The sequence below is a fragment of the Notamacropus eugenii genome, chromosome 2 (assembly GCF_028372415.1).
Source record: "Notamacropus eugenii isolate mMacEug1 chromosome 2, mMacEug1.pri_v2, whole genome shotgun sequence".
Classification (NCBI taxonomy): domain Eukaryota; kingdom Metazoa; phylum Chordata; class Mammalia; order Diprotodontia; family Macropodidae; genus Notamacropus; species Notamacropus eugenii.
In genome coordinates, this window is record NC_092873.1 from 114,297,923 (window position 1) to 114,324,958 (window position 27,036).

The window sequence follows — 27,036 nt, forward strand, 5'->3', positions numbered from 1 at the left end:
CATTGATATGGGTATTCTTTTCATCAAAACAGATGCCACCCTATCTATAATATACAGTACTAGAGAATTGTATAAGGTTAAGGGAAATTAGGGAGCAGATAGACAGCACAGTAGATAGAGTGCCAGGTCTGTCTGGAGTCAGGAAGACTTATCTCTATGAGTTCAAATTTGGCCTCAGAGACTTACTAGCTGTATCACTCTGGACAATTCATTTAACCATATTTGCCTCAGGTTCCTCATCTGTAAAAATTAGCTGGAGAAGGAAATGATATGCCATTCCGGTATCTCTGCCAAGAAAAAAATGGGGTCATGAAGAGTCAGATATGACTGAACAGTGACTCAACAATAATGGAAGTTAAGTGACTTGCTCAGAGTCACAGATATTAAGTAGGTCAGAGCTGACATTTGAATATAGTTCTTCCTGACTTTAAGCCTAATAGTAGATCCACTATTATCTCTGTCCTATGGACCAATTATCCAAAATAAGGTCTAGATCAAACTTGTACGGCTAACATAACTGAAAAGTCCATAATAATTCACATTCTTCTTGTCTGCCTAATTAACCCTTCTGTTCCCACTACAAAATAATATAGACCTATCCTACAATTTCCTTCCCTGTCCAAATTCATTAAAATGTTTTTGTCTTGTTTTTCCTCAAAAACTAAATGACATCTATATTGAACAGAGGTCTGGATACCTAATATCTAAACTATATAAACTGTGGCAGGGATTCAAAATAAACAGAGGTGTTGTTACCACGTGATTACAGAAGAAATGCTATTTTTAGAAGGTTGGCCCATGACATTCTTCTGATAGATGCAGTAATAACAATTACAGGGAGATATGCAAGTTTCTAAGTATACTGCAAACCTTTGACAAGAAAATATTTGAGCTCTGATTTGTCCTTGGCCTTGCTTCATTACCAAATGTCCTCATCATTCTTAAATGATGTTTGTGCCTAGCAAAAAAAAAAAAAATTAAAACTGAAAGGTATTCAAAAAAAATTTCCCAGAACAATCAACATAAGATCTCTCTCTCTCTCTGGAACCCATAGCCTTTTTTAATGCTATTTTTGCTTAGTAGATAATTGTTTTATTTTTAAAAACCATGAGCAAAGCAATGATTTTAATTTTACAGAAGAAGCCAGGAGACCATTGGCAGAAGAACTGACTTGGGAGGCAGAAAAAGAGATACTACTCTTGATTCAGCTGTCAATGGCTCTGTCAACGTGGGTGAGGTACTTTCCTCCTTGGGGCTTCAATTTCCACTTGTAACTTAGCATCAACTGCTCCTCAAGCCATCTAAGTGTAAGATTGTAAGAATGAATCTATCCCAACAATGTCCTCTTAATGATTCAGCTAATCTAGCATTTCTTTATAAATCTAGTGTCAAATACCCAATCCAGTGGCATATTGGTGCAGTTTGTGTAAGTTTTGCTTATGAAATCTTTTGTCAGAGACCGTATGATCATGTGACATTAAAAATAAAAAATACCTTTAGGGAACAAATCATGATCAAACAGGAAATATTTTATGAAGTACCTACTTTGTGTCAAGCTCTGTACTAGATTCTGGAGATCTGAAAACAAAAATGAAACACATCTTATTTTCAAGGAACCTCTATTCTATCAGGGGAAAATATGTATTTCTATACACATAATGTGTATGTGTGTATACATATGTAAATATGTATATATAGCAAAAAATACATAAATAAAAGAAGATAAATTGTAGAGATGGTGCTAGAAGCTTATGGGATTAGAAAAAGCTATAGGAGTTGAGATGAGTTTTAAAGACAATAGGATTCTAAGAGGAGCTTTAGAACAGAGAGTGTCAGAGCTAGAAGCAAACTTAAAATCCTCTTATTTCAAATCTTCATTTCTAATGAAGAAACCTAGGCCTAAAGAAGAAAAGTGTCTTAAGATTATACAGCATGCTTAGCTTGAATACAAGGGTTAAATCAAGGAAGGAGCTTGACATTTTGTATGAATAGAGGGCTGCTGGGAAGAATTTGCCTTACTTTTCATCAATATTTCTTATAAGTTGGTCAGCTTTGATTTGGGAGTTTTCATTCACTGAAATGACTGAGTTTTCAACTGACTTGGGCCTCATGCAACTGCAACCAGAGTTAGACGCTGTTTAGAGCTAGAAGATAACATTCAATAATTACAGGGTTGTGATGTAGTTCTGTGAACTAGAAAAATCCATGTGAATTTCAAACTAAATTGTCTAATTCAACAGGAGAGGTATATACATCCAGAGATCTGAATCCCCTGTGTTATGGTGGTGTTATGTATAGATGTTAGCTCCAATTTTAGAGCCAGAATTAAAAATAATATAAACATTCACAAATAGAGTTAATTTGAAATGCAAATGTTCAATTCTTCACTTACCTAAGTAGTTCTTTTCCCTCCAGTCAAATGATGCTCATATCCCCAAATTAAGGAATCCTAACTCATGAGGTAAACATCAAGGCTGGAAATCTCCATTTCTCTGGATCTTTAATTGTTTACCTTCCTCGGGGAAGGAAAAACAAAGGTAGAAAATGGCAACCAATAATTCAGTCTAGTCTCTGGCCCACCTACGCAAGCATATTTTCTCATATCCATAGGCTTATGACGGAAGTGGTCATTGCCACAGGGTATAGGAAGGAGGGGGGAAGGGAAAAGAATTTATACCCTTCCCCTTGCAAGAAGTTCAACTGTCTGTTAGCACTAGAAAAAGGCACCAAATATAACACAAATAGGACTTACTCTTCCCTACACGAGTCCATCAATGTCAGTATCATTCAACAGTCATCTTTAGTGCAGCCCTACTCACTCAGAACTAATCAAGAATTTCCTTTATCATCTAAGGAAGGCACATATTCCCTCAGTGAAGAGCCAAAGCTCATGCCATGTGGTGTGCCTCAAGCTAGCAAATCAAATGGTTCCCTGGATTACTCCTTCCACACGGTGAATGGGTGTTCTATTTTCTGTTGTTTATATGCTTTATAATGTCTTTGGTATATGCCATTTTCAGCAATGTATGCCTTAGCAGATGACTTTGTGAATTTCTACGGCTGATATTGTCAGGTGACAAATATTCTGTTAAAGGGTTTTTTCATGTTGAGCTAAGCTGATCATCAGATGTTAGAGTTGGAAGGGATTTTAGAAGTCACCTAGCCCAACCCTTCCAATTTACAAATGAGGAAACCAAGGCTCAGAGACATTACACTGTCTTTTCAAAGGTCATTCTGGAAATAAGTGGCAAAGCTAAAACTCAAATCCAAACCCTCTGACTCTAAATCCAGCACTGTAGCACACAGCCTCTAATGACAATGATATACAAGGCATGACTGGTTTGTACTAGAAAACTTAATCATAAGGACCTTCTAGAGTTTTTGTAAACTCAGAATCTCCTTTCTGTCATTAAGACACATTGGAGGAGGATGTTAATGGAGAAAGAGTTCTATAAGGGCACTAAAATACTCATTTCCAAATCACCAGTTCAATAATCTCTTTCTAATCATCTATTTGGGTGTCATGTGAACAGATTTGAAAAACAAAAGCAAAATTAGAAAGCAAAGTTTTTCTTTGTCCTTCCCAATTGCAAAAAAAAAAAAGAGAGAATGTTTAAAAAAAACCACACATATCTCTAATCTTGATTGTGTGCCTTTTGCTGAGTGTAGAGGACACAAAGAAACATTTTACTTCAGAGAACTTCAAAGCAGGTGACAATATTTCTATCTTTGGGTACAGTGTCCAACTTTCTGACAAGTCACCACCTTCTGTGATCATGCTAATCGAATAGCATTTGCTAGCCTTAGGGGAGGAATTATATTCGGAGTCTGTCATTCCACTTTACAAGTTCTCTGGAGACCTTCCAGAGGCAGATGACAAAACCTCTGCAAGGTCTTTAAAAAAAAGAAAACAGAACCAAGAACAACATTTGTAATGTCTTTCACTTTTCAGGCACTTAAGAGAAAGAAACTTTCTGATCCTTCATTGGAATTTTTTTAACATAGGTAAGTACATTCAGAAGAAAAATGAGGGAGGAAAAATTGTTCCAAGATGCCTTTTTGGTTGTCGTTGAAACTGCTCATTGGTAGGAAAGCCAGACGTAGATGAGGTCATTGAAGAGATTTGTGGTGGTGATGTATGTTATAGGTGTGACATACTGCCCTGTTAGCCATCTTTGGTGACTAATTCCTTAATGAATTGCAGTACATTATTAATATTCTCTAGACTCCAGTCACTTGTCAAGATCTATATGCCTGGATTCCTTTTCTGTTTATTTAATATTTTGAAGTAATGCTTTTATTGCCTGTTTCAAAACCTTAATGGTTATCATCTTACAAACTAAATCTTTAAACTTCTACTGAAGTTCTGTTTATATTTCCTCATTATAATCTGGAGATAACCTTGGGATTTTAAAGGGTTTGTCAGTGGAGCCTAACAGCTTCTAAAAAAATTTGGAAAGATGTCCAGTGTAGACCCAGTAGTAAAGTCTGTAATCTCTACAACAACCTGGCTAAATTTCAGAAACTGATCATCACAAAGGTGGCTACCAGGAATTTTTGGGTTTTGGGGGGGGGGGGGGTTTGTTTGTTCTAGTTTTTGTTTATTTTACAATTTCAGCTTTTGAGACAATCTAATAAGGCATGGAGAAAATAATATTGATTTTTTTAAAGGAAATGTGGCAGAACCTGAAAATTATAAGGCAGTGAATTGACTTCAAACTCTTACAAAATTTTAGAGTATGTAATTTAAAATAGGGTTGATATATATTTAGAAAAGGAAGCAGTTGTCACAAAGAACCGTCATTATTTGAACCTCATAATAACAGAGCACAAACTGTTATTCCCATTTCATAGATTAGGACACTGTGACTCAGAAAGCTTATGGAATTAGACTAAGGTCACACTGATAATGGTAGAGTTATGATTTAACCCAGATCTTGTAGCTCCTAGGTCAAATTCTCCTATATCAGTCTACCTTTGGGTCAGATTGAAACCTTAATTACTCTCCCCTAAATTATTTCCAGGCTTTCCAGACCCCTGTTCCAGCCCCGATCAGTGGTAGTCAATGTCCTTACTCTTCATCACAAGTCCCCTTGAAGCCATTTAATGCTTCCTTTCATTGATTCTTGCTTCCCCATAGCCCCAGTTCCAAATCTGCCAGTTTTCGAATTCATAAAATCTAGCTAGTTAACACTCTAGCCACAGAGAAAAGGAAAAGCCAGAAGACAGTACGGGCTTTCTCAAGAACAATTCAAGTCAGATTAAGCTACTTTGTTATTCATAGTAATACTATACTTAGTGCCCTGAAGAATTTAGAAAGTATTTACTGAACTCCACTCTGTTGTTCTTAGAAAAATAGAGAAATGTGGATGAAAGGATAGTCCATGTAGACGAAATTTGTAACTAATTGAATGATTGGATATAAGGAGTATTCATAAATGATTTCATGTTCCTTTAGAAAGAGGTTTCTAGTTATGTACTCCAGGGATCTGTACTTGTTCTATGCTATTGAACATTCTTGTCACTGATTTGGAAAAGGGCACAGAGTCCATTAAAATTACATACTCGCTAAATTTGCAGATTACACAAATGTAGAAGGCTTTATCTCATATGTTGGATGACAACCTCAACATACATACACAAAAGAAATACATGAGATAGGATAATAAGGTCCCTTATAACTTTTGAGATGCTATGATTCTGAGGGATTGCAAGGTAGATTGGTGGAAAGAACATAATTTCAAGGAAATCAGAGATCAACTCAGTTCAACTCAGTTTAATTCAACATGAAATTTTTAAGAGCCAGACACGAAGCCAAGTGCTGGGGACACAATGATGAAGACAAAACTTCTCCTGTCTTCAAGCAGTTTACATTGTAGATAGAAAGGACATGTATGGTAATAAATAGAAACAAATGTAAACAAAACAATTTCAGGAGGTTGTTTACTAACAATCACATGCATCCGTGTGTGTGTGTGTGTGTGTGTGTGTGTGTGTGTGGTCATTAATCCTTTTGGAGGCAGAGTGATATAGCGGTTAGAGAGTTGGCATCTATCAGGAAGAACAAGGTTCAAATCCTATCTTTGGCACACACTGGATGCCTGACTCTGGGCAAGTGACAGCTTCTTAGTGCTCCGAGGTAGTTTCTAGGTCTCTGAGTTGCAAAATAGGAACTGATGTGTATCAACAGAAATTTCCTCAATGAAATTAACCTGTGCATCAATTGTTCTTGATTTCCACTCCACCAACATCATGCTTCTAATTTGGCTCCTCTGGTGACTACCCTCACATGTTTTTTTTTTTTTCAGCTTCCTTTTGTGCATTGTCAATTTCCCTTAGATTATAACTTACTTGAGGGCAAGGAGTATCTAAGCACTTTCTTCATTTGTATCCTCAGGGCTTAACACAGTGCCTGGCATGGAGCAAGCACATAATAGGTGTTTATTGAATATACCAATTAGTCATTTATCCAATTTTTAAAAATCTTTTGATAAAGTTAGTGCTTTGATAAGGTGTGAACTCTCCTGTTCCTGTGTGCTACCTCTTCCCCTTTAAAAATCATATTAAAAATGCTTGACTATCTGCCTGGTATATGAGTTGGGATAGATTCTCTCATACCATGCAGACTGGGTACTTTGGAGAAAGAAACAGGCTTTTTTGTTGTTTGTTTCATTTATCAAATGTCATCCAGTGAGACAACAGAATATTCTGTCAAGTTGTATATTGTGCAAGTGAGAGAATGTCTGTGTTGAGGGGAAGGAATAGATAAAGAGAAGTGTGTGGATGATAAGGACTAGTTAGGTTTAATTCCTACTTTCTGAGCATGCCCTCTCTATGATATATTGGCAGTATGGTAGTAAAAGCACTCTTCCTGACATTACATAACCTGACTTCAAGTCTTCATTTTTGCTACCTAAATGGACCTATAAATACCTTTAAAAGTATATTTCACTGGGCCTTGGCTTCTTCATCTATAAAGCAAGGAGATTGGACTCTCATCTCTAAAGTCCGCTTCAACTCTAATCCACCATTTGCAGTTGAGTGTTTCTTTCCATAAAAGATTAGAAAATCAAATTGCAAATAAGAGCTTGAATCAGTAGGCACGCCTACATACACGGGGGTGGGGTGGGGGGGGTGGGGGGGGAGGGAAGGTAACTACTATCACAGGTTCTTTGATCTGCTTTTCTAAAAGGAAAGGCAACTTTTAAGGGGTTAACAATTTTCTTTAATCAAGTACATATATCATTCACCAATAGAGAAAAATATAAGGAGAGAAATAAACACCAAAAAATAGGCTTCCAATGTTTGGCCATTATATACATATATAGTTACCAGAGAAGTAAGCACCAACATCCGGGTTTTCAAAGTCAGGGAGCTGCTTATTGACTTCCCAGAGTCTCATCTAGCACACAAACCATTTTTCCAAAAACTAAGCCCTCAAAGTAAAACCTCATCTCAGAGTCTTTATGCACTTTTTAGAGTTAGAGGGCATCCAAACCCTTGAGAACTCATTAGAAAATTAACAAAAGTTGTCTGCCTTCCTACAAATCTTCCCAGGCATATTAATCAGTGGGGAAGATCTTCCCTAATCACTTTATTCAATCTGAGGCACTTTATATTAAAACAAAAACAGCAAAAGATCCTACTTTACTTGCACTTACAGAGCTTTACCAGGGGAAGCAATACTACTTTCTCTCCTCAACACTCTTCAGTGAAGTTTCTCCCATCTCCTGTGGTTACAATATCACATATCTTACTCAAGCTTGTGAATGTGAGAATTTCTGAGGAATGCTTTGGTTTGAATTCAAAAGAACACCAGATCTAGTTTCAAAGAGCAAATTACCAATAAGGGAAGGAATAATTGCTCCCTTCTGAATGGGAAAAGATCATAGGGTTTCATGTTCAAAGAGTATTTGAAAAGTAACAGTGATTTCTCCTTGAATAAGCTCTAAGTAGTCATAAAATCTTAGCTTTAGGAAAAAACACTTAGAGGTCATCAACTCTCACTTCCCACTCAATGAAGTTGTAAGTGGTCATCTAGACTTTATCAAATAATTCCAGGGAAATGGAGGTTACCATATTGCAAAATAGTCTATTCCACTGTTGAACAGCTCAAATTCTTTAAAACTTCTGTTTTGTATTGAAACAAAAATATATCTCCCTATAACTTTCCCCCATTGGTATTAGTTCTGCTCTCTATAGCAATAGAAAAACTCTAGTAATTCTTCTAGTATTTGAAAATATTTATCACATTCTCCTTAAATTCTCTTTCCCCCTCCTCAGACTGATATAACATTGAAAGGCAATGCAACATAATAGTAAGAATTCTGCATTTGGAGGCAGAAGATCTAGTTCTAATCTTGTCTCTGATATGTATGAAGTATGTAAATATGCACTGGAAGCAGAAATTGCAGACAGTTTAGTTTACCCAAGAATGAGAATTCATAAACTAGGAATGGTTGAAATTCATGGATGACTGGCATTCTAGTGAAGTAATTAGTGAAATTTTAAAGTAATATACCATGAAGTCAGTGTCCAGTCTGAGTAGAGTTCTTTTAATAACCCTTGGAGAAAAGAGAAACCCCCAACTTCCATGAGGTCTTGCATTACTATACCTCCAAATTTGTTAAGGTACCAGGGCTTCTGAAATCTTTTGTCATGGCCATGTCTTTGAAGATGAATCTCATGGGATACCTGTATAGTTTTGTTCTAGGTTGTCATTATACCACAATATACGAATTAGGAGTTCAGCAATGAACATGCTAAGCTAAAATGACTCCAAAAGCAAACTACAAGGACCTTCTAGAGAATGACTTTTGTATAATAAAAATACAATCCTTGATGATAATCTCAGAAAAAATAAATATTTCTGGAGACAGAAAAACATAGAGACAGACAGACAGAGAGGGAGAGAGGGAGGGAAAGAGAGAGATGAAAGAAAATGAGAAAAGGAGGAGAAAAGAATCAGGTCAGAGCCTTCAATTCTCTGACCAATATGAAGGAAAAGCTGGGTTAGGACAAAGGAAGAATGGGAAAAAAACTAAGAATCTGATCTTTTGTGGAATGGAATAAGTGAGAGTTTAGGTACAGAACTTAGAGTGCTCACTCTGATTCCAAACCTGGTCATAAAGAAAATCATGAACAAAGCGAGGGCCTTCTGCCTCCTCATGATCTCTTGGGAAGAATGGAAGAATGAAAAATAAAACCTGGTCATCAGGAAAAAGGGATTTAGGAAACAAGGTTGAGGGCCAAAATGCTATCTTGACTACTCCTTTCTTGCCAGTTGGAGGACCAGGGAAGAGAAATACCCAGAACCCAAAGGATCATTTGGGTTTTATTCTCACTATGTGAACAACTTAAATTACCAAGACACAAAGGTTGACCAATCTGGCACTTGCAGCAGCATGACACTGAAGAGAGTTGGATTTGAAGACAGAGAACCTAGGTTCAGATACTGTCCCTATTACATTCTACTTTGGTGTCCTTGGTCAAGTTATATTACCTCTCTGTGTGCTTTGGTTCCCTCATTTACAAAAGAGACATATTGAGCTAGATGACCTCAGAATTTCTTTACTGCTTAGAGGTTTTAAACTTAGAGTTTAAAACATCCTTAAATACCCTGCCACAAAACCCAATCTTCCATTGCTCTTTGCTGTATCACCACAATGTTGTTAATGTGAAAGCAACTTCAATGTGCCTTGATGCTGTCCCTTACCACAGTGCTGATTTATCTCCCAGTTTTTGTCCTGATAATGGTGCTCATCACTTCTTAACAATAGTACCAACATACTGTATATAACAACAAAACCAGAAGGGGAGAGATGGATGAAGTAAGTGAAAATGGTTCAAGAGACTGAATTAAATGCTCTATTACCAAGTAATTAAAATTTCCCCATTTGAGTTCATAAACTGCTCAAAAGTATTAGTCATATTTCATAGACCAAAAGGTATGACCAATGATGGTCATAGGCGTTTAACAGTTTCCCTTCAATTTCCTTTGTACACCAAACGAGAATATATGCCCCCCCTTAGATTTATTTTATTATAAATTGTAGTCTAGCATACCTGGTGCAATAATTTGTTACCTGGAACTAGAAGCACCAGTGTCATGTTATAAAGACATTAAGAATCGCAACTGACATGATATCAATTCCCTGTGTTTCTGTTTGGTTAATAGTTGCTTTGCCCCAGCTGTAGAGGTAGATAGCTCAGTTAATGTCTTCAGTACAAATGATCTAGAGCAAGAGGGCATAGATTTAAAACAGCTCTGCTGCTAAATACCTAAGTCACCTGAGTAAGTCACTCGCTCTGCTTGGCCTCAGTTATATCATCTGTAACACTAAGGGATTGAATTAGATCATTTTTAAAGTCCCTTCTAGCTCTAAATCTATGAACCTAGGATAATGATGCCCCCAAATTAGTTTCTTAACCTTTATTGTACTTCAGGTAAAAGTTACAATAAGGAGGCAGCCATCATGGTTCAGTGGAAAAATTGGAGTGGGAAAGACTAGAATCTGAAGACCTGGCATTGGAATCCTGGTCTCATCACTTTTATTTGTGTGATCTACAGTCCCTCCCCTAAGAAAAGATTTAGAATTGTAGAGGATTATGTAGTAGATCAAATGTTGAACCTGGAGTCAGAAAGAACTGTGTTCAAATTTCATTTCAGACACTGATGAGTTGTGTGACCTTGGGCAACTCATTTAAACTTTCTGGGAATTAGTGAAATGAGAGGGCTAGACTTTATGCTCTCCATATTCTTATCTAGCTCTAAAAATTCAGTCTTATAATCTAGTGCAACCCACATGTTTTACAGAGGATCTAAAACTGAGGACCTAATCAAAATAGTGATGTGACTTTGAAAATGAGGAGCAGGAGAATCATTCTTATTTCTAGACCAGTTCAGAAAGCCAATTTTAGCCATGATACCCACCCCACTTCTCTATTCTTATTTGAGGGAGCCAATGGAACACCATATCTTTTCTGCTACTTTTAGAATGGTCCAAAACTGCAAAGAAATTAATCACAATTTCATTTTTATTGTTATGCTATGGAGACTTAGAATTGAAAACTTTACATAATGCCAACATCACTTAACAAAGAATGCTTTACAAAGTCAGTACCAGTATTGCCTTATAGAAGTACCCAGGACATAAGTGCAAAAGAGAAAGCTATTTATTCTTAATATAAAAATAAGCCTTATAAAAAGGAAAGTTAGCATTGCAGTAAGGTTACATGCCCAAATTATTTTCTATTCAAAGGCTCAGAAGATTAATAGCTAAAAGAGACCTTGGGGATCATCTCATCTAGGATCTTTTTTTATAAAACCAGAGTAACAAAAAACTTTGGGGCAGGATCTTAGAACACATTTTTTAAAACATTCCAGGGGGGTAAAAGCCACTTCACATCCCCCTGATGAGGTTATGAGTCATAAAGGGGTCCTTTACAAAATGAAAATGCAAGCTGGGAAGCCAGATTTAGACAGTACTGGGTTTATTAAGTGTCAAATTCAATGGAAACATTTTGTAGTGCAATTACAACACCTTGTTGTCTTCATGAAAGAAATATTAAAATTGTGTGCAAAGCTTGACAATATCCATATTTTCTTTATAAATGGAAAGCTTTTAACAAACCATTGCAGTATCATCTCTTGAATGCAAAACTAGTGTATTTTTTCATAATATAAAATTTATGGGGTAGACAGACACAGGTTTATTTTTCACATTTTCTACTTCAAGCATTGGGGCTTCCTTGAGTCATTGACTCAGCATCTCACTCTTGTATGGATTTCAGAATATATATGCATGTATCTACATATAATATATACACAAAACATAAAATTAATCTGTGATTTTTTATTATACAACAGATTTACTGATGCCTGATTCTGTCTCTGCTTTGTCCTGATACGAAGAAAAGCCTTAGGTTATCTTTCTTAGATTCTCAATCAGCTCTCTGAGTAATGAGGGTCATTATTTCCTTTGCTTTCAAACCCCACTCCACATTATCTCCTCACTCTCTAGAGAGAGAGAACACCCTGCCTTTCTACTTAGGAAAGATAGAACACAGTTATATTGATCTCAATTTAATAAGGATGATTAGTTTGCCTACAGTGTTTCTTTCCTGACAGTTATTATCAAAAGCACCCATGTTGACTGAGAGCTAGCAATATGAATTGAAAAGAATGATGGGTGTAAGACAAATAAATTTTGTTCAAATCCTTGCTCTGCCAGTGTAACCTGGGCAAGTCACTTAACACAATTTTATATTGAATTTTTATCTATGATAAGAGGGAGTTGAACTAGATAACCTCTAATATTCCCTCTAAATCTGCAATCCCATCTTCCTATTAGAAGGCAGTATGTTGCCTCCACCTGCCCATTGTACTTAGCCTTTCCATTTTTGTCTCCAAAGTTAGTTTTATTTATTGATAAATTTATATAGAATTTAGTAAGGGTCACAAGTGTAGAGAAAGAGGACTAATCCTTGGATGCAGGCAGACCTGGACTCCAATCTTATTTTTGACATATAAAAGCTCTGTGAATATAGAGCACTTAAATTCTAATGCCCTTGGGAAAATATAAGATTATTAATTAAATTACAAAAGAGATGCTGACTGCACTGGAGAAATTAGGTTTCCATACTAGGAATTCCCTACACCATTCTCCTCACCAAACACTAACATACATAATTAAATCATAATAGATATATAATAATATATAATATAATTACATTAATAATAAATTTTATATATAATTAAATATATTACACATATTTATAAATATTTGCATATATATGCATATAGAGATATGCATGTTTATATTAAATATATTTGGAAAGAAAGAGAGGGATTTGTTCACCATTCTAATAGGCACTGACACAAAGAAATTTGCAAATCACCTCACTTTTTAAAGTAGCAATATCTCTTTTGGAGATTATAATCCCTGAAAATATATTTAGAGAAAATATAAGATATTTTAATGGATTTAAAAAGTGAAATTCTCCTGCCCTAGGATGAGCATTACTGGTAGGAAAGAGAGTTTAGTCAGTTGCCTTTGCAAAGCTCATTTCAGGATGCAATAGCTATACATTTCACCACTACTTCTCTTTTAGGTTATTTTTCCATTAGCTTTGAGATGAAAAATTATTGTTGAGCTGGAGCTTGGAGTCATTGGGAGAGTGATTCAAAAGCATCTTTATAACCTTCAGAATATCTTTTATAATTTGTTCTTATGGTGCTGTGTGGATTTGTTTGTCTTTCAGACTCAGTGGTTCTGAGTTTACACTGAGCAGTGGACAGTAACCCTTTCAAAATGTATATCATATTAACCCCATGTGGCTTCCCTGGGACAGCAGAAAATACTATTCTTTAATGTGATAAATGGTCAGATTATCTAACTTAGAACTTTTCTTTTAATAGAGCTTCTTAGCTGAACTGAGACATTTGCCCAGTCATTATTATGGAAGGTGGGCAGTTTGTCATTGAAGTCCTGAAAAGGAGACTCAGAAAGAGGGAGTAATACAGCAGTTTAAAGTTGCTGAAGCAAGCAAAATACACGTATGAGTGGTAGAAAGAGAAATAGAGGGCTCTCTGAGCATTCAACATGGTACCAGCTCCTCTGATCAAGTCTGTATTTGATTTCAATGCCTTTTCACAGATTCATAGCTTTGACAATAAAATTCAAACTTATCAAGCTTTTGTCAGATATCACAGCCTTTAAAACATAGGTTATAACAGAAGTAGTGGGGGATTGAGTGTATGATTGGGTCTTCAGACAAAAAAATATGGAGGGGGAATAAAAGCTAAGGGTTTTTAGGGAGACTGCCTCTTTAAGATATTGAAAAGTATGTAGGTGATTTAGTGAATAGAGAATAGGTTTGGCATCAGGAAGATCTAAATTCAGTTGTAACTTCAGACATTAACTAGCTATGTGATTGACCCTGGGCAAGTCACTTAGCCTCTGTCTGCCCAGTTTAATCCACTGAAAAATGGAAAAATTACAAAGTTGTGAAGTGCTTATCACCATTGTCTGGTAAATGCCAGTAGGCATTTAATTTTTTTCTTAATTTTTGGCAAAGAAAAATTAGCAGGCCAGAGTGATAACTATTGGTAAAAGTGATGTAAAAGCCATAGAAGGTATGCTGGAATCCTCTTCTTTTTAAAAAAATTTATTGATGCACTTTGTTTTTTTACTTTTCAGATGTTTATACATTACTCCTACTTCATGAGAAGTCTCTTATAAAAAAGTAAAACAGCATAGTGACTTTATCTGAAAACAAATGCAGATACTTTTCTAACTAGTGGGAACTATTAGGGGAACTGACAAGATTCATGTTAATGTGTAACATGAATAATTAAGGAATTTGTCTATTTTCTCCTAGATACTTTGTGTGTAATTGGATCCTGCTGGCACTGCTCAGGGATGTGATTCAAAGAACCTAACTTCCCATAGTGGGATGACTAGGAAAAATGTTGTGGGCTTCCCATTATTTTCCCTTTTTAATGGGAAATAGATTTATTAAACTACTTCTACCACTAATATCAATCAGTTAATCACAGAACATTTTTCAAGCACGTGCTATGTAAGCCATTCAGTCTGCCAGGCCCTGGGGATAGAAATACAAAAACAAGATACTCTAACTCAAGAAGCTTTTATTCCACTGGGGTAATATAACATACTTGAAGATAAATAAATAAAAGATGCATACAAAGTAAATTAAGATGGGTTTTAAGAAAGAATTGGAAGAATTCAGGACATGACAGTGGAAATCAGGAAGTCCTATTGTGATGCTTCATTGTGGCATGGAAGTTAGTGTGTTTTGGAAGCGTATGTTATCAAAGATCTGGCAGATCTGATGAAAACAGAAGGACTTTTGGAGTGGGGTTTAGGTGGCATTCAAAAAGTACCTACTATGAACCAAATATTTCTCATTTAAGAAATTCATAAATACTAAATATTAAGTATTGCATGGAACCAGTATCAGATGGTGGGACTTTTGTTCAAGAAAGGACCAGACTATGTTCAAATGCTTTTTTAATTAAAAAAAAATCTGGAGATACTCATTAAGGTTATCAGCTACTGCATGAAGTAAGGTTATGGAGTAAGTCAGTGAAGGGAGCACTAAAATTAGTTAAATCATAGGTAAAAAATGTCTTTAAAAATTCTTAGGAAATGTTTTCTCTGTTGTTCTCTTCTGATTGATCAGTTCCTGGCCAGGCTGACCATCTCAGGATATGCCCAAGTCATTGGAGCTCTCCCAGCCCTTCTCCTAACTCCAGAATTTCCACCTTACCCCTATTTAAATACTCTTCAATGTAAGCTTCCTGAAGATAGAGGCTGTCTTTTGTTACTCATATTTCTCCCCTTGGTACTTAACACAGATCCTGGCACATGATAAGTGCTTTATAAATTCCTTATTGTGAAAAGGAAGAATTAAGGATCTGAAGGAAAGGAAATAAAAAGCATTTATTAAGAACATAATATGTGCCAGGCACTATGCCAAATGTTTTATAAAAATAAGTTTATTAAATCCTCACAACAATCCTGACAGATTGGTGTTATTATTATCCACACTTTATATTTCAGAAAAATGAGACAGCCAGAAGGGAAATGATTTGTTCAGAGTTACACAGCTACTAAATGTCTAAGGCCAGATTTGAACTCAGGTCTTTTGTACTACAGACTCATAGCTCTTCATTGTGCCACATCACTGCCTAAAGGTTATAAAATATTTTCAATATATAATTTATTTATTTTTCAGTTCTTAACATTCACTTCCACAAGAATTTGAATTCAAAATTTTCTTTCCATCTCTCCCCACCTCCCACCACAGGACAGTATGCACCACATCCACCCCTTCCTCCAATCTATCCTCCCCTTCCTCCAATCTATCCTCCCTTCTATTACCCATCCTCCTTCCATCCCTCTTCCCCTCTATTTTCCTGTATGGCAAAATAGATTTCTATACTCCATTGCCTGTATAGCTTACTTTCCAGTTGCATGCTAAAACAATTTTAACACATGTTCTTAAAGCTTTGAGTTCCATATTCTCTCCCTCCCTCCTCACCCACCCTCATTGGGAAAACAAGCAATTCAATACAAGTCATACATGTGTAACAATGCAAAGCATTTCCATAATAGTTATGTTGAAAAGACTAACCACATTTCCCTCTGTCCTATCCTACCTTTCATTTATTCCATCCTCTCCCTTGACCTGTCCTCCCTCAGTAGTGTTTGCTTCTGATTATCCCTTTCCCCAATTTGCTGACCCTTCTATTATCTTCCCTCTCTTATTCCCTTCCTCCTTGCCTCCCTGCAGGGTAAAATAGCTTTTCATAGCCAATTGAGTGTGTTATTCCCTCCTAAAGCCAAATCCCATGAGAGTAAGCTCAATTATTTCTTTCATCTTCCCTCTCTTCCCCTCAACTGTAAAATCTCTTTCTTCCCTCTTTCATGTGAGATGATTTACTATGTTCTACCTCTCCCTTTTTCTTATTCCTAGTACATTTCTTTCAAATGTAAATTTTTTTTTTTTAGGTATTCTTCCTTCATATTAATCTCACCCTGTGCCTTCTATTAATATATATACATATATATACACATATAAACATACACCCATGTACATATACATACCTACATATATATAATATACATATATATACCCATACACACCTACATATATATAAAACATTTATATATAATATATATATATATATATTCCTACTAACTACCCTAATACTGAAAAAGGTCTTCAGTTTCAAATAACATCTTTCCATGTAGGAATGTAAACAGTTTAATTTTAATAAGTTCCTTAAGGCTTCTCTTTCCTGTTTACCTTTTCCTTTTTCTCTTACTTTTCCTGTTTTTCTTAATTCTTGTATTTGAAAAGTCAAATTTTCTATTCGGCTCTGGTCTTTCCAACAAAAATCTTGGAAATCGTCTATTTCATTGAAATTCCATTTTGTCCCCTGACATATTATACTCAGTTTCACCGGGTAGGTGATTCTTGGTTTTAATCCTATCTCCTTTGACCTCTGGAATGTCATACTTCCAGCCCTTCAATCCCTTAGTGCAGAAGCTGCTAAATTCTGTATTATCTTGATTGTATTTCCACAATACTTGAATTGTTCTTTTCTGATTACTTGTAATATTTTACCCTTGACCTGGGAACTCTGGAATTTGGCTGCAATATTCCTTGGATCTATTTTCCAGGTCACTTGTGTTTTCAATAATATATTTCACATTGTATTCTATTTTTTCATTCTTTTGGTTTTGTTTTAGAATTTCTTGGTTTCTCATAAAGTCATTAGCTTCCACCTACTCCATTCTAATTTTTAAAGAACAACTTTCTTCAGTAAGCTTTTGAACCTCCTTTTCCATTTGGCCAATTCTGCTTTTTAAAAAATTCTTCTCCTCATTAGCTTTTTGGACCTCTTTTGCCATTTGGGTTAGTATTTTTTTAAAGGTGTTATTTTCTTCAGCATTTTTTTGGATCTCTAGCAAGCTGTTGACTTGCTTTTCATGATTTTCTTGCTTCACTCTCATTTCTCTTCCCAATTTTTCCTTCACCTCTCTTGCTTGATTTTCAGAATCTTTTTTTTTTTGAGCTCTTCTACGACCTGAGACCACTGTGTAATTTTTGGAGGTTTTGGATGTAGAAGCCTTCACTTTGATGTCTTTATCATCCAAAAGAATGGAAGAAAATACCTTTTCAACAAGAAAGGAAACTTCTATAGTCTTTTTTCCCTTTTTTTAGACATTTTCCAAACCAGCTACTTGACTTTTGAGTCCTTTGTCAAGTGGAGGGTATACTCGAGGGACCTGTAAGTTCTCGGTTCCTCCAAAGTGGCACAATCAAAGGAGAGGAGTTTACTCCTCTCCTGGCCTGCACTCTGGTCTGTGAGCAACCACAAGCACTCTTTTCTGCCAGTTTTTGACAGCAGGATTCCCTCTCCATAGCTACGACCAGCTCTACCATGCCAGTGCCACTGCTCCTCCTCACCCCAGCAACTCCACTCAGGGCTGAGATCCAGATCAGCTGCTTGATTCCCCCAGAGTCTTTAGGCCAGGGGCTCCAAAAGAGGATGCTGCTGCAGTGACTGCCACTGCCTTGGGACTGGGACTGGGGCCGGACCCAGGCCCCCCTCTCACCTAGGTGAAAAACTAACTAACTAACCTTTGAAGATCTCTTTGGCATTTGTGGGTTGAGAAATCTAGGAACCACAGCTGCTACCTGTAATTCTGTGCCCTGAAGCTTGCTCCAGCCCTGTTGCTGTCATGCAGTACAGCCAAGGCTGGGCTGCACTCCTTTCTGAGCCTGGTGTGATAGACCTTTCCTGCTGGACTTCCAGGCTGTTTTAAGCTGGAAATCTCTTTCACTCTATCGTTTTCTGGCTTCTACTGCTCTAGAATTTTTTTAGATTCATTTTTTACAGGTATTTTATGGGTTATGGGGGAAGAGTTAAAACAGGTTCATCCTTCTACTCTCCCATCTTGGCTCTGCCCCCCAAAGGTTAAAATAAGAGTGAAGAATAAGTATTAGAGGAGTAAGGGGTTGAGCAATATGAAAGAGAGTAGATTGCTGAAGAAGCGTAGTGGTTCTGGATTTTGAAGATGAAGCATTTTCAAAGTATCTTGGCATGTGGTTGAAGTAGAATGAAGTTTAGAGGTCACAAGAATTAAGAAGTTCAAGAAACTCTAATAATAGGATATACAGAGATCATCAAAATGAACACTGAAGGCATAGAAGAAAATGTCAGGAACAGAAATGGAAATAAAGTTTGTGATGCAGGTGCCAAAGTTACGGGAAAAGTGAGAAAATGGACAAATGGTCAGTATATAATTGTAACAAGCAACAGGAAAAGGAGGGTAGTATGAAATTTAAAGGAAAAGGTCCTTAGTGATAGCAACAGAGTATGGAAATGCAAGTGGGGAGTCAAAATGTCAAATTTCCTAATATACTCAGTGAGATAGTCATAGTAAGGAGAAAAGTGTCCTGCATTAGGGATAGCAGTTGGATGTTGGAGTCCTTAGAAGAAAGATAATTAATTAATCATCAAGAAATTTTAGACAACTACTATATGACAGACACTGTGCTAGGTACTGGGGGTACAGAAGCAACAATGGAACAGTCTCAGTCCTTAAGAATCTTATGTTTTACCAAGGGAGACAATACATACAATAAGTACATGAAAAGTAATGCAATTTGGGGAAAGCATTAACACAAGGATAGAATGGGCATAGGAGGAACAAATCCATAATAAAGAGAAATTTATGTTTGGTTGTTCACAATGAAACAAGATTCCAAAAGTGTAATGGGAGAAGTGAACAGGGAGAAGATAAGAATAGGGATGAGTAAAGAGTAAGTTAGAAGCAATACTAGATTTGTAGGGAGTTTACAAGCATTAGGGAAGAAAGAAATTAGGAGGCAAATTGGAGAAGCATGTTCATCCTAATGGAAAGCAAATTACTGAGCAAGCAATGATGTTTAATGAATAAACTGGTAGGAATAAAAAATGTTACCAGAATGCCCTTCGGACTAAAACAGAATGCTACTTGCACTCAGTTAGCTACTTACATAGCACTGGCACCAAGACAAGGCAGATGAATAAATACACAACAGAAACAGACTTCCCCCTAGTGCTCTTGTCTTGCCATAGACTTTCTAGTATGGTATCTACTAAAGCAACTAGTAGTTATCCTCATCTTTTGAATCTTCGGTCATATTTTAGAATTGTTTCCAGGTTCTCCTCTCAATCTTGTCTTTATTCTTGCTATGATCCAGGGGTCCAGCATCAACCCATATCCTTCCTCCTTGACCTCCATAGTCTATGTTACCATTATTCCCAATCTCTGAGAACCCCTAAGAGTACTAGGCAATACATTTGATTCCAGGAACCTTGATTACAGGAAGATGGTTGTATTGCATGACTAGTTTAAAGACCTAAGCAATCTGAGTTAATTTCAGTTTAGTTGTATTTCTGCATGTTTTCCTAATGTTAATATACATTAACTACTCAGATAGTATGTAAGGATACATAGACTTGAGTGTGAAAGCTCCATTCAGAGGAAGAAGCTGTCTGAATTTACAAAGGAAATATTCAAATCCTTTAATAACACACTTTGTCCAACCCTACACATATATTATTTTCTGAGTGTGCCCCTACACTTTGTTCCAAGGGGGCAAGTAGTAACCAGCTACCTGAAAGACAGTTCCCCCTAAAAAAACTCATTTATCATCATATTTGGATTCTAGGTACTATACTTATGCCTGCAGAAAAAAAATATTCAGAGTTGCAAGAAGGAAGGAGCCACACACAGCTGTCATAATGCAATTAACCTTTATCAAGAGCCAAATATTTATATAAGGCACTGTCAGGCAGTACAAGGACAAAAAAATAATCCTGACCTCAAGAACCTTATATTCTAGTTCTACAATATCTGTCTGTTCACCCATCTTACCCTTACTACTAACATACCAATCCATCAGAAAGAGATAAAAAGGGACATGGGCCTGAAGAAAGTACATATTTAAGTCTCAGAATGGAAGATTGAAGTTAACATGAATATGAAGCAAATTATCAGATCTTCCCTTGGACTTTAGATAGCACTTTTGTTCATAACTTTCTAATATATGCATTATGCAGTATTGTGTTATCATGTTATAAATATAATTTTATATATTTGTGTCATCACCTTTGTAGAATATAAAGTACAGAAGCATAGACACCATGCCTTTTTTTCAACTTGTCACTTCTTCCCAACATCTAGCACATAGCTTTCTTTATAGAATTAGTATTTATGAAGTGTTTTTTTTTTCTGAAAGAGACAATGAATGACAAAATACGATATAGTGGATAGATTGCAGGACTTCATGTCAAGAAGGGTTAAGTACAAATCCCACCTCAAAACATTACCAGAAAAAAAAAAGAAAGTGAATAGAGCACCACTCTGGAGTCAGAAAGACCTGAGTTCAAATCCAGTTTCAGACACTTGACACTTACTAGCTGTATGACCTTGGAGAAGTCACTTAGCCCCAATTTCCCTGCCTTCCCCCCTCCAAAAAACAAAAATCTTACCAGCTGTGACCTTGGCAAACCACTGAATCAGAATCACAAGTTGAAAAGGACCTCATCAGTCATCTAATTCAATACATACACTAAAAGAATCCCTGCTATAATATATGCATCAAGTGGTAATCTAGCCTCTGAAGTCCTTCAAGGAGTGGGAATTCATCACCCCATTCCACTTTTGGACAGCCCTGATTGTCAGGAAAATATTTCTCGAAGCTAAATCTCAATTTGCCTTTTTCCACCTTACAACTGCATTTAAACTCAGTTTTAATTTCTTCGCCTCTAAAACAAGAATAATGATAGCACCTGCATCAATGGATTTTTGTAAGGATCAAATGAGATAAATATATAGTGCTTTTTTAAATCTCAAAATTTCACATAAATGTCAGCTATTATGATTAACTGATTGCCACCAAGGCTAACTGTGTGACTGGAGAAGTCATTTTCTGAGCCTCAATTTCCTCATCTGTACAATGGTCATATAAACATCTTCAGTATTTGCTTCACAGGGTTGTTGTGGGGATCTACTAAAATGATGTATATACGACTTTGCCAAATATTAAAGTGCTATGTATTATATCATAATTGTTGGTGTCATTGAGTTGAAAACAGACAGAAGCCTCAGCAAGTACTTCTGCTTTAGGCTTCTGAGGGCACATTTTCCTTAAAATGTCATATTGAATCACAGAATTTTAGGGTCTTAAGGGATCTTGGTGACCTTTAGTTCAATCCATATCTACACATACATCTCCTCTATTAAAAAGCAAAAAAAAAAAAAAAAAAAAGCAGGCATCATCCAGCCTTTATTGAATGACCTTCAGTGAAGGGAAACACACCATCTCCTGAGATAAAATTATTAAAAATATTTCACCTAGTAAATCCCTAAAGCAAAAAGTTTTGTCCTAGTCTCAACTCTCATAAACATGATTAGCAACCCATAAGTAGAGCCCCTGCCATGTAAAGTGATGAGTATTTAGCACTTGCCAGCATTATGTTGGACCCAATTAACTTTAAGGAGAGGCTTCCATGTTTTAGGCAGGATCTCCTAGGTTTTCTGTCACTGTATTTTTAATCCCACATATTCCACCGAAAGTCATTTTCCAAACAGACTCTAGCCCAAGTGTTGTTTGTTTTGCCCAGCAATTTCAGAATAACCTTGGGGGATAGGCATGCATCAACATGACAGAGCTTCAACACAGACGTTTCTTGTGTTCCTATTTGAGTAATGGGGACCTTTTGCAGGCAAGTGCCCTGGCTGTTTAAAGGGTGTGATATCTTTCGTTTTCTCATTTAAAGTGCTATTAAAGCTAGGCATAGAAGAGACAGAAGTTTTATTAGCTGCATGGCATTTCAGGCTAGGGATTTAGCTTTTGCCATCACCTATAAACCTTAGGTTAAATGTGCACTGGATCCATTAAGGGTCTTTATAATTTATTTGGCTCATCTCTCCTTAAAAATATGTAATGCTGGGCCAACCAGGAATCTTCCCATGAAATTACCTGTCTGGCCATAGCCACGTGTCTCAGAGTCTCTGCCTGTTACCAAAGACTGCAGTTATGCATCTATTATAGAGTGTCACTGCAATATCTCTGTCTCTTTTTATTTCAAGTGAGATTTTCCCTAGGTTTATTTCAACAGAAAAAAAAAGCTGTAGAGTAGAAATGAGGTGATATTGGCAACAGAAATTCAAGGGTTCCAGAAAAAGCTTGAGAGAACATTTTGCTGGACGCACAGACCATGCCATTGTATAGCTGCATAGGAATTCTTCCTTATCAAGGTTGACTCAGATTGGGGAAATAGGACATTGTTATGGGAGAACAAAGGAGACATGAGGACCAAAAAAAATCTTTTAAGAAGTCATAATTCAGCAGCATGAAGGCACAGTTTAGTCTCAATACCTCATATATTTTATATGCTCTGACTGTTTCACCTTCTCAGGGAATTCACTTTCAGCTATCTCTTGTGAACTCCATACACTTTATGATCCAGTATTTCAGACTGTCAGAAATCTTATTGTATATAAATACCTATGTTTAGAGGGTTATCACTCGGCGTTATGAAATACTCTCTGGTTTGCCTCAAGACTAAAACTTTATCAAGGAAGGTTATGTTTTAGCCTCTGGAATTTTAAATTTAAAAAAAAAGATTTCAGACATAGTCAATATAGAAATTTGTTTTGTAATTATGCATTTTTATAGCAAGAGGTTGTGTGGGGGTGGGGATGAAAGACAAAATGATAGTGCTTGATAATATTAAAAAATAAATTTTAATTTTACAAAAGATCTCTCAGGAAATGTTCTCATTTCTGGAAGTCAGAGAGTAAATTTTTTAAAAGAAATAAAGCTCCCTTTATCATTAAGCTATGACATCCATCACTTTCTCAGGATAACTGGGAGATAATAATATACTCAAATAAAATGGAGACAGGATGAATTGTGGGAATTGTAAGTATAAGTCCATGGTCTAGGAAAATGTGAGGTACCTGGAGACATCAAAAAAGGGCTATAAAACTGTTTATCACTTGAAGCCCAAGGAACAATTTGAAAATAAAACTACCTTCTCTGAGACAGAAAGATTGTCTTATTCTTGAACAAGAAAGTTGAACATTCTGTGAGTACTGTGGTGGTAACTAGGGGAAGGGAGGCAATAGAAATCATATAATGTTAAGCAGAAAGGACCTCAAAGATCATCTAGTCCAATCACTTGATTCTTTTGAGAAGAAAACAGACTCAGAGTAAGTTAGTGACTACATGTTTCCAGGAATCTAATCTTAACTTGGCCCCTCCAAAAATATCTCATCCTTTCATTCCTCCCTAAGGAAGTTTTTATCCAACTCACACAGATATTCTGAAACCTTCTTTCCCTCCTCAAACTCCCCACATGAACCCTCCTCCACCCTTTCAGGTTTTCTCCCCTTGTTTATATTTCAAAACCCCATTACATAATCATACATTCTCTTCTCTTTTGCTACATAGAGTCTTTGTTTTTTTTTTAATAACCTTCTCACCATTAAGGCCAATTCCTCTAATCTGTTCCTTTGATTCCATCAATTCCTCATCTCCACCTCTCAGAAATTTTTTTTTCCTTAAGAACTCAAGTGCCACTTTCTAGTTCATATTGCTTCTCACCCCATTAACGTTGTTAAGTCTTATATAGAATAATAGGGATAAGGACCAGACCTATGATTTCACTGGCTTGGTGAAGTAATTTTCTATCAATACAAGCTAGCATCTATTCTGCAATTTATATTTGCAGAAACATGAATGTGTAGGTCCTTGAAAGGTTCTCTAACTACAATTTTCACTGAATGATTAGAAATATAATCCAAATAAAATGCAGAAATCTGGAGGCAGATCCAGAAAGAAGGGACTGCTAGTCATTTATTTATCCACTGGCTCAGATTCTTTCATCAGTTATTGAACACTGCAATGCTGAGCTGTCTTTGCTAAGAAAGATGCAGAATATAAAGAAGTGAGTCACATATTGAATATAGAATCTTTGATCTAGATGGTATGTATTGCTATCTGAAAGGCCTTTCAGAAGAGAACAGTAATTTGAGATTTCTCTACTGTCTTATTTCCCTCCCTTGTTCCCATTCACATCTCCTTTTCCACCTTTCCTATTATAAATCACAAATATGGTACAATGCTTTTCATATAGTATGTGCTTAAAGAAAGTTTTCTCATTCATGTATTTGTATTTGCTTCCAGAGACAAAGTAGAATAATGACTTAAAATACTGGAAGTCTCATTCTCATTTAGTCTTTACAATAATCCTGGGAAGTAGGAGACATTGTTATCCCAATTTTACATGTAAGGGAATTGAGTCAGATAGAGGTTAAGTGACTTGCATGGGATCACTGTAATGGTAAGGGAATTTGAAGATCTTCCCTGCCTTTTATTAGGCCCATGTGACCTACTTTGATCTCTGTCCCAGCCCAAAGCTTAAGTCACATGGAGCCAATGGTGAGAAGAACTTGCTGAATGGATGGAGCTGGAAGGGAGGAGCTAAGACAGAGTGAGGCAGAGCTGGGAGAGAGAGCAGGCAGAGCAGCTAGTATGAGTGAGAGAGGGAGTGATTTTGCCTAAGGGAGTTTATTTGTAAGGAGGCCTGATAGAGTGAAGGCTTAAGGATGGTCGTGAACCCTACATTGATAATGTGTATAGATTTCTTTGTTATTATGGTCGATTTGTCTTTCTGGTGTTTTAATAATGTATAAATTGAATAAATGCCTTAGTTTCTTCTTTGAGGAAGAGTTTATATTTTGTGAATTTATCCTTGAAGTACACATGCATATTCATAGTGCCTGCTGTGGGCATCACATTGGTGTTACAAATGGTGACAAGGATGAGATCACAAAATATAAAACTTCTACTTGGAGACAGGAAGACTCTAGGGAAGGAAAGGAAATATTCTGGGATGGGAGGATTTACCTTATTCCTTCCTCATGAGAGAATGGGCTAAAAGCACAGGACTTCATGAAAACTGGGAACCAAGGCTACAGAAGGGAGAACCGAGAGATTTAGAAATGCTTGCAAGGAATACCAATAGAATCAGGGAAAGAAATGGCAGAGATATATAGAAAAAGATGGACATTGTTAACAAGCTATCATACTATATGTAAAAGTAGAGACAAATTGCTGGAGGAAAAGGTTCAGCTGAAAAAGGAATTAACTGATTTGCAAAAGAAGCTTTCAAGCTACAGCATCCAAACTTTCTTTTAGAAGAGCAAGAAAAAGCATATTGGATGGTAACAGAAAAGACAGTTGTGAGAGTAGCTCAGAAAAAAAGGAAAAGGGGAAAGTTAACAACAGGAAAGTGGATGCGACCCTTGCATCTGTGAAGATTGATTGGGGCCCAGACAACTAGAAGGAAGATGCATGGGAGGAAAATGAAACAAATTTATAGGAGGAGGCTTCTAGGAATGTAGACACATATCCAATACTATGAATGAAGAAGGAGAACTGGGGCAGGGGGCACACAGTGCTTAAGGAAGTAACTGAGAATTTTACCCATCAGGAGGTCACTGATATTTTAAGTCAATTCACCTGAAAAAATGGAAGAATCATTAGTATATTGGATAGTGAGAATCAATGACTAAGGAGCTAGAGGAGTATGGATAGATAATGTAGATTGGTAGAAATCATAGGTATTAGTCAGAAAGTAGGTATTAGGTGTTAGTGCAGAAAGCAGTATCCCACTGACTCTATGTGGCCTAGTGGAGAGAGACCCAAGTATTCACTTAGATACTATATGAGAAACATTTTTTATGAGAAAGTTAAAGAAAGAGGTAATGAAAACAACAATAATAGTTGGAGATGCTGAGGCTTATCATAGCACTCCCTTAACAGTTTCTCATAGGAATGTAATAGTGAGGACTACTCCTCCTGCTTATAAGCACCTAATTCTGACTCTACTAATCTGAATAAGATTTCACAATTAGGTGACTTAAGGAAATGAGGGAAAGATAAATTTCCTCAAGAGAGAAGAGCAAATGGTCAGCAAATTCAAAGTCATTATATATTAACAAGGAAAGAATTATTTATTGCTTTATTAGGAGCAGGGGTGGGAGTGGGGCAGAACCAAGATGGCAACATACAGAGATCTGCTGGAACTCTCCCCCCAAATCCCTCAAAAATCCTGTAAAAAATGACTCTAAACAAATTCTAGAGCAGCAGAAGCCACAAAAAGACAGACTGAAGCAAATTTCCAGGGTAAAACAACCTGCAATATTGACAGGAAGGGTCTATCATACAAGACTGGGAATGAAACACAGTTTGGTGTGGGCTGTGGGGGCAGACAGAGCTGGAGCAGTCCTTAGGGGACTGAATCACTGGCAAATGCTGGGGTTTCCAAACTTCTCAATCCATAAATGCCAAAGATAGCTTTGAAGGTCAGTGGGAAGGGTCTCTCACCTGGCTGAAAAGGGAGTGTGATCTGGCCCAAGGTCCAACCCCAGCCCT

At 36.6% G+C, this 27,036-nt stretch overlaps 1 protein-coding gene across 1 annotated transcript in view; it reads left to right on the plus strand.

The window, feature by feature from the left end:
• Positions 1-18,728: 18,728 nt before the first annotated feature.
• LOC140522799 (uncharacterized) overlaps positions 18,729-27,036 on the plus strand; it is a 42,884-nt gene continuing 34,576 nt past the window's right edge. Inside the window, exon 1 of the mRNA XM_072638053.1 lies at positions 18,729-18,831. Within this exon, the coding sequence (XP_072494154.1) occupies positions 18,729-18,831 (103 nt within the window). The remainder of the gene's footprint in view (positions 18,832-27,036) is intronic.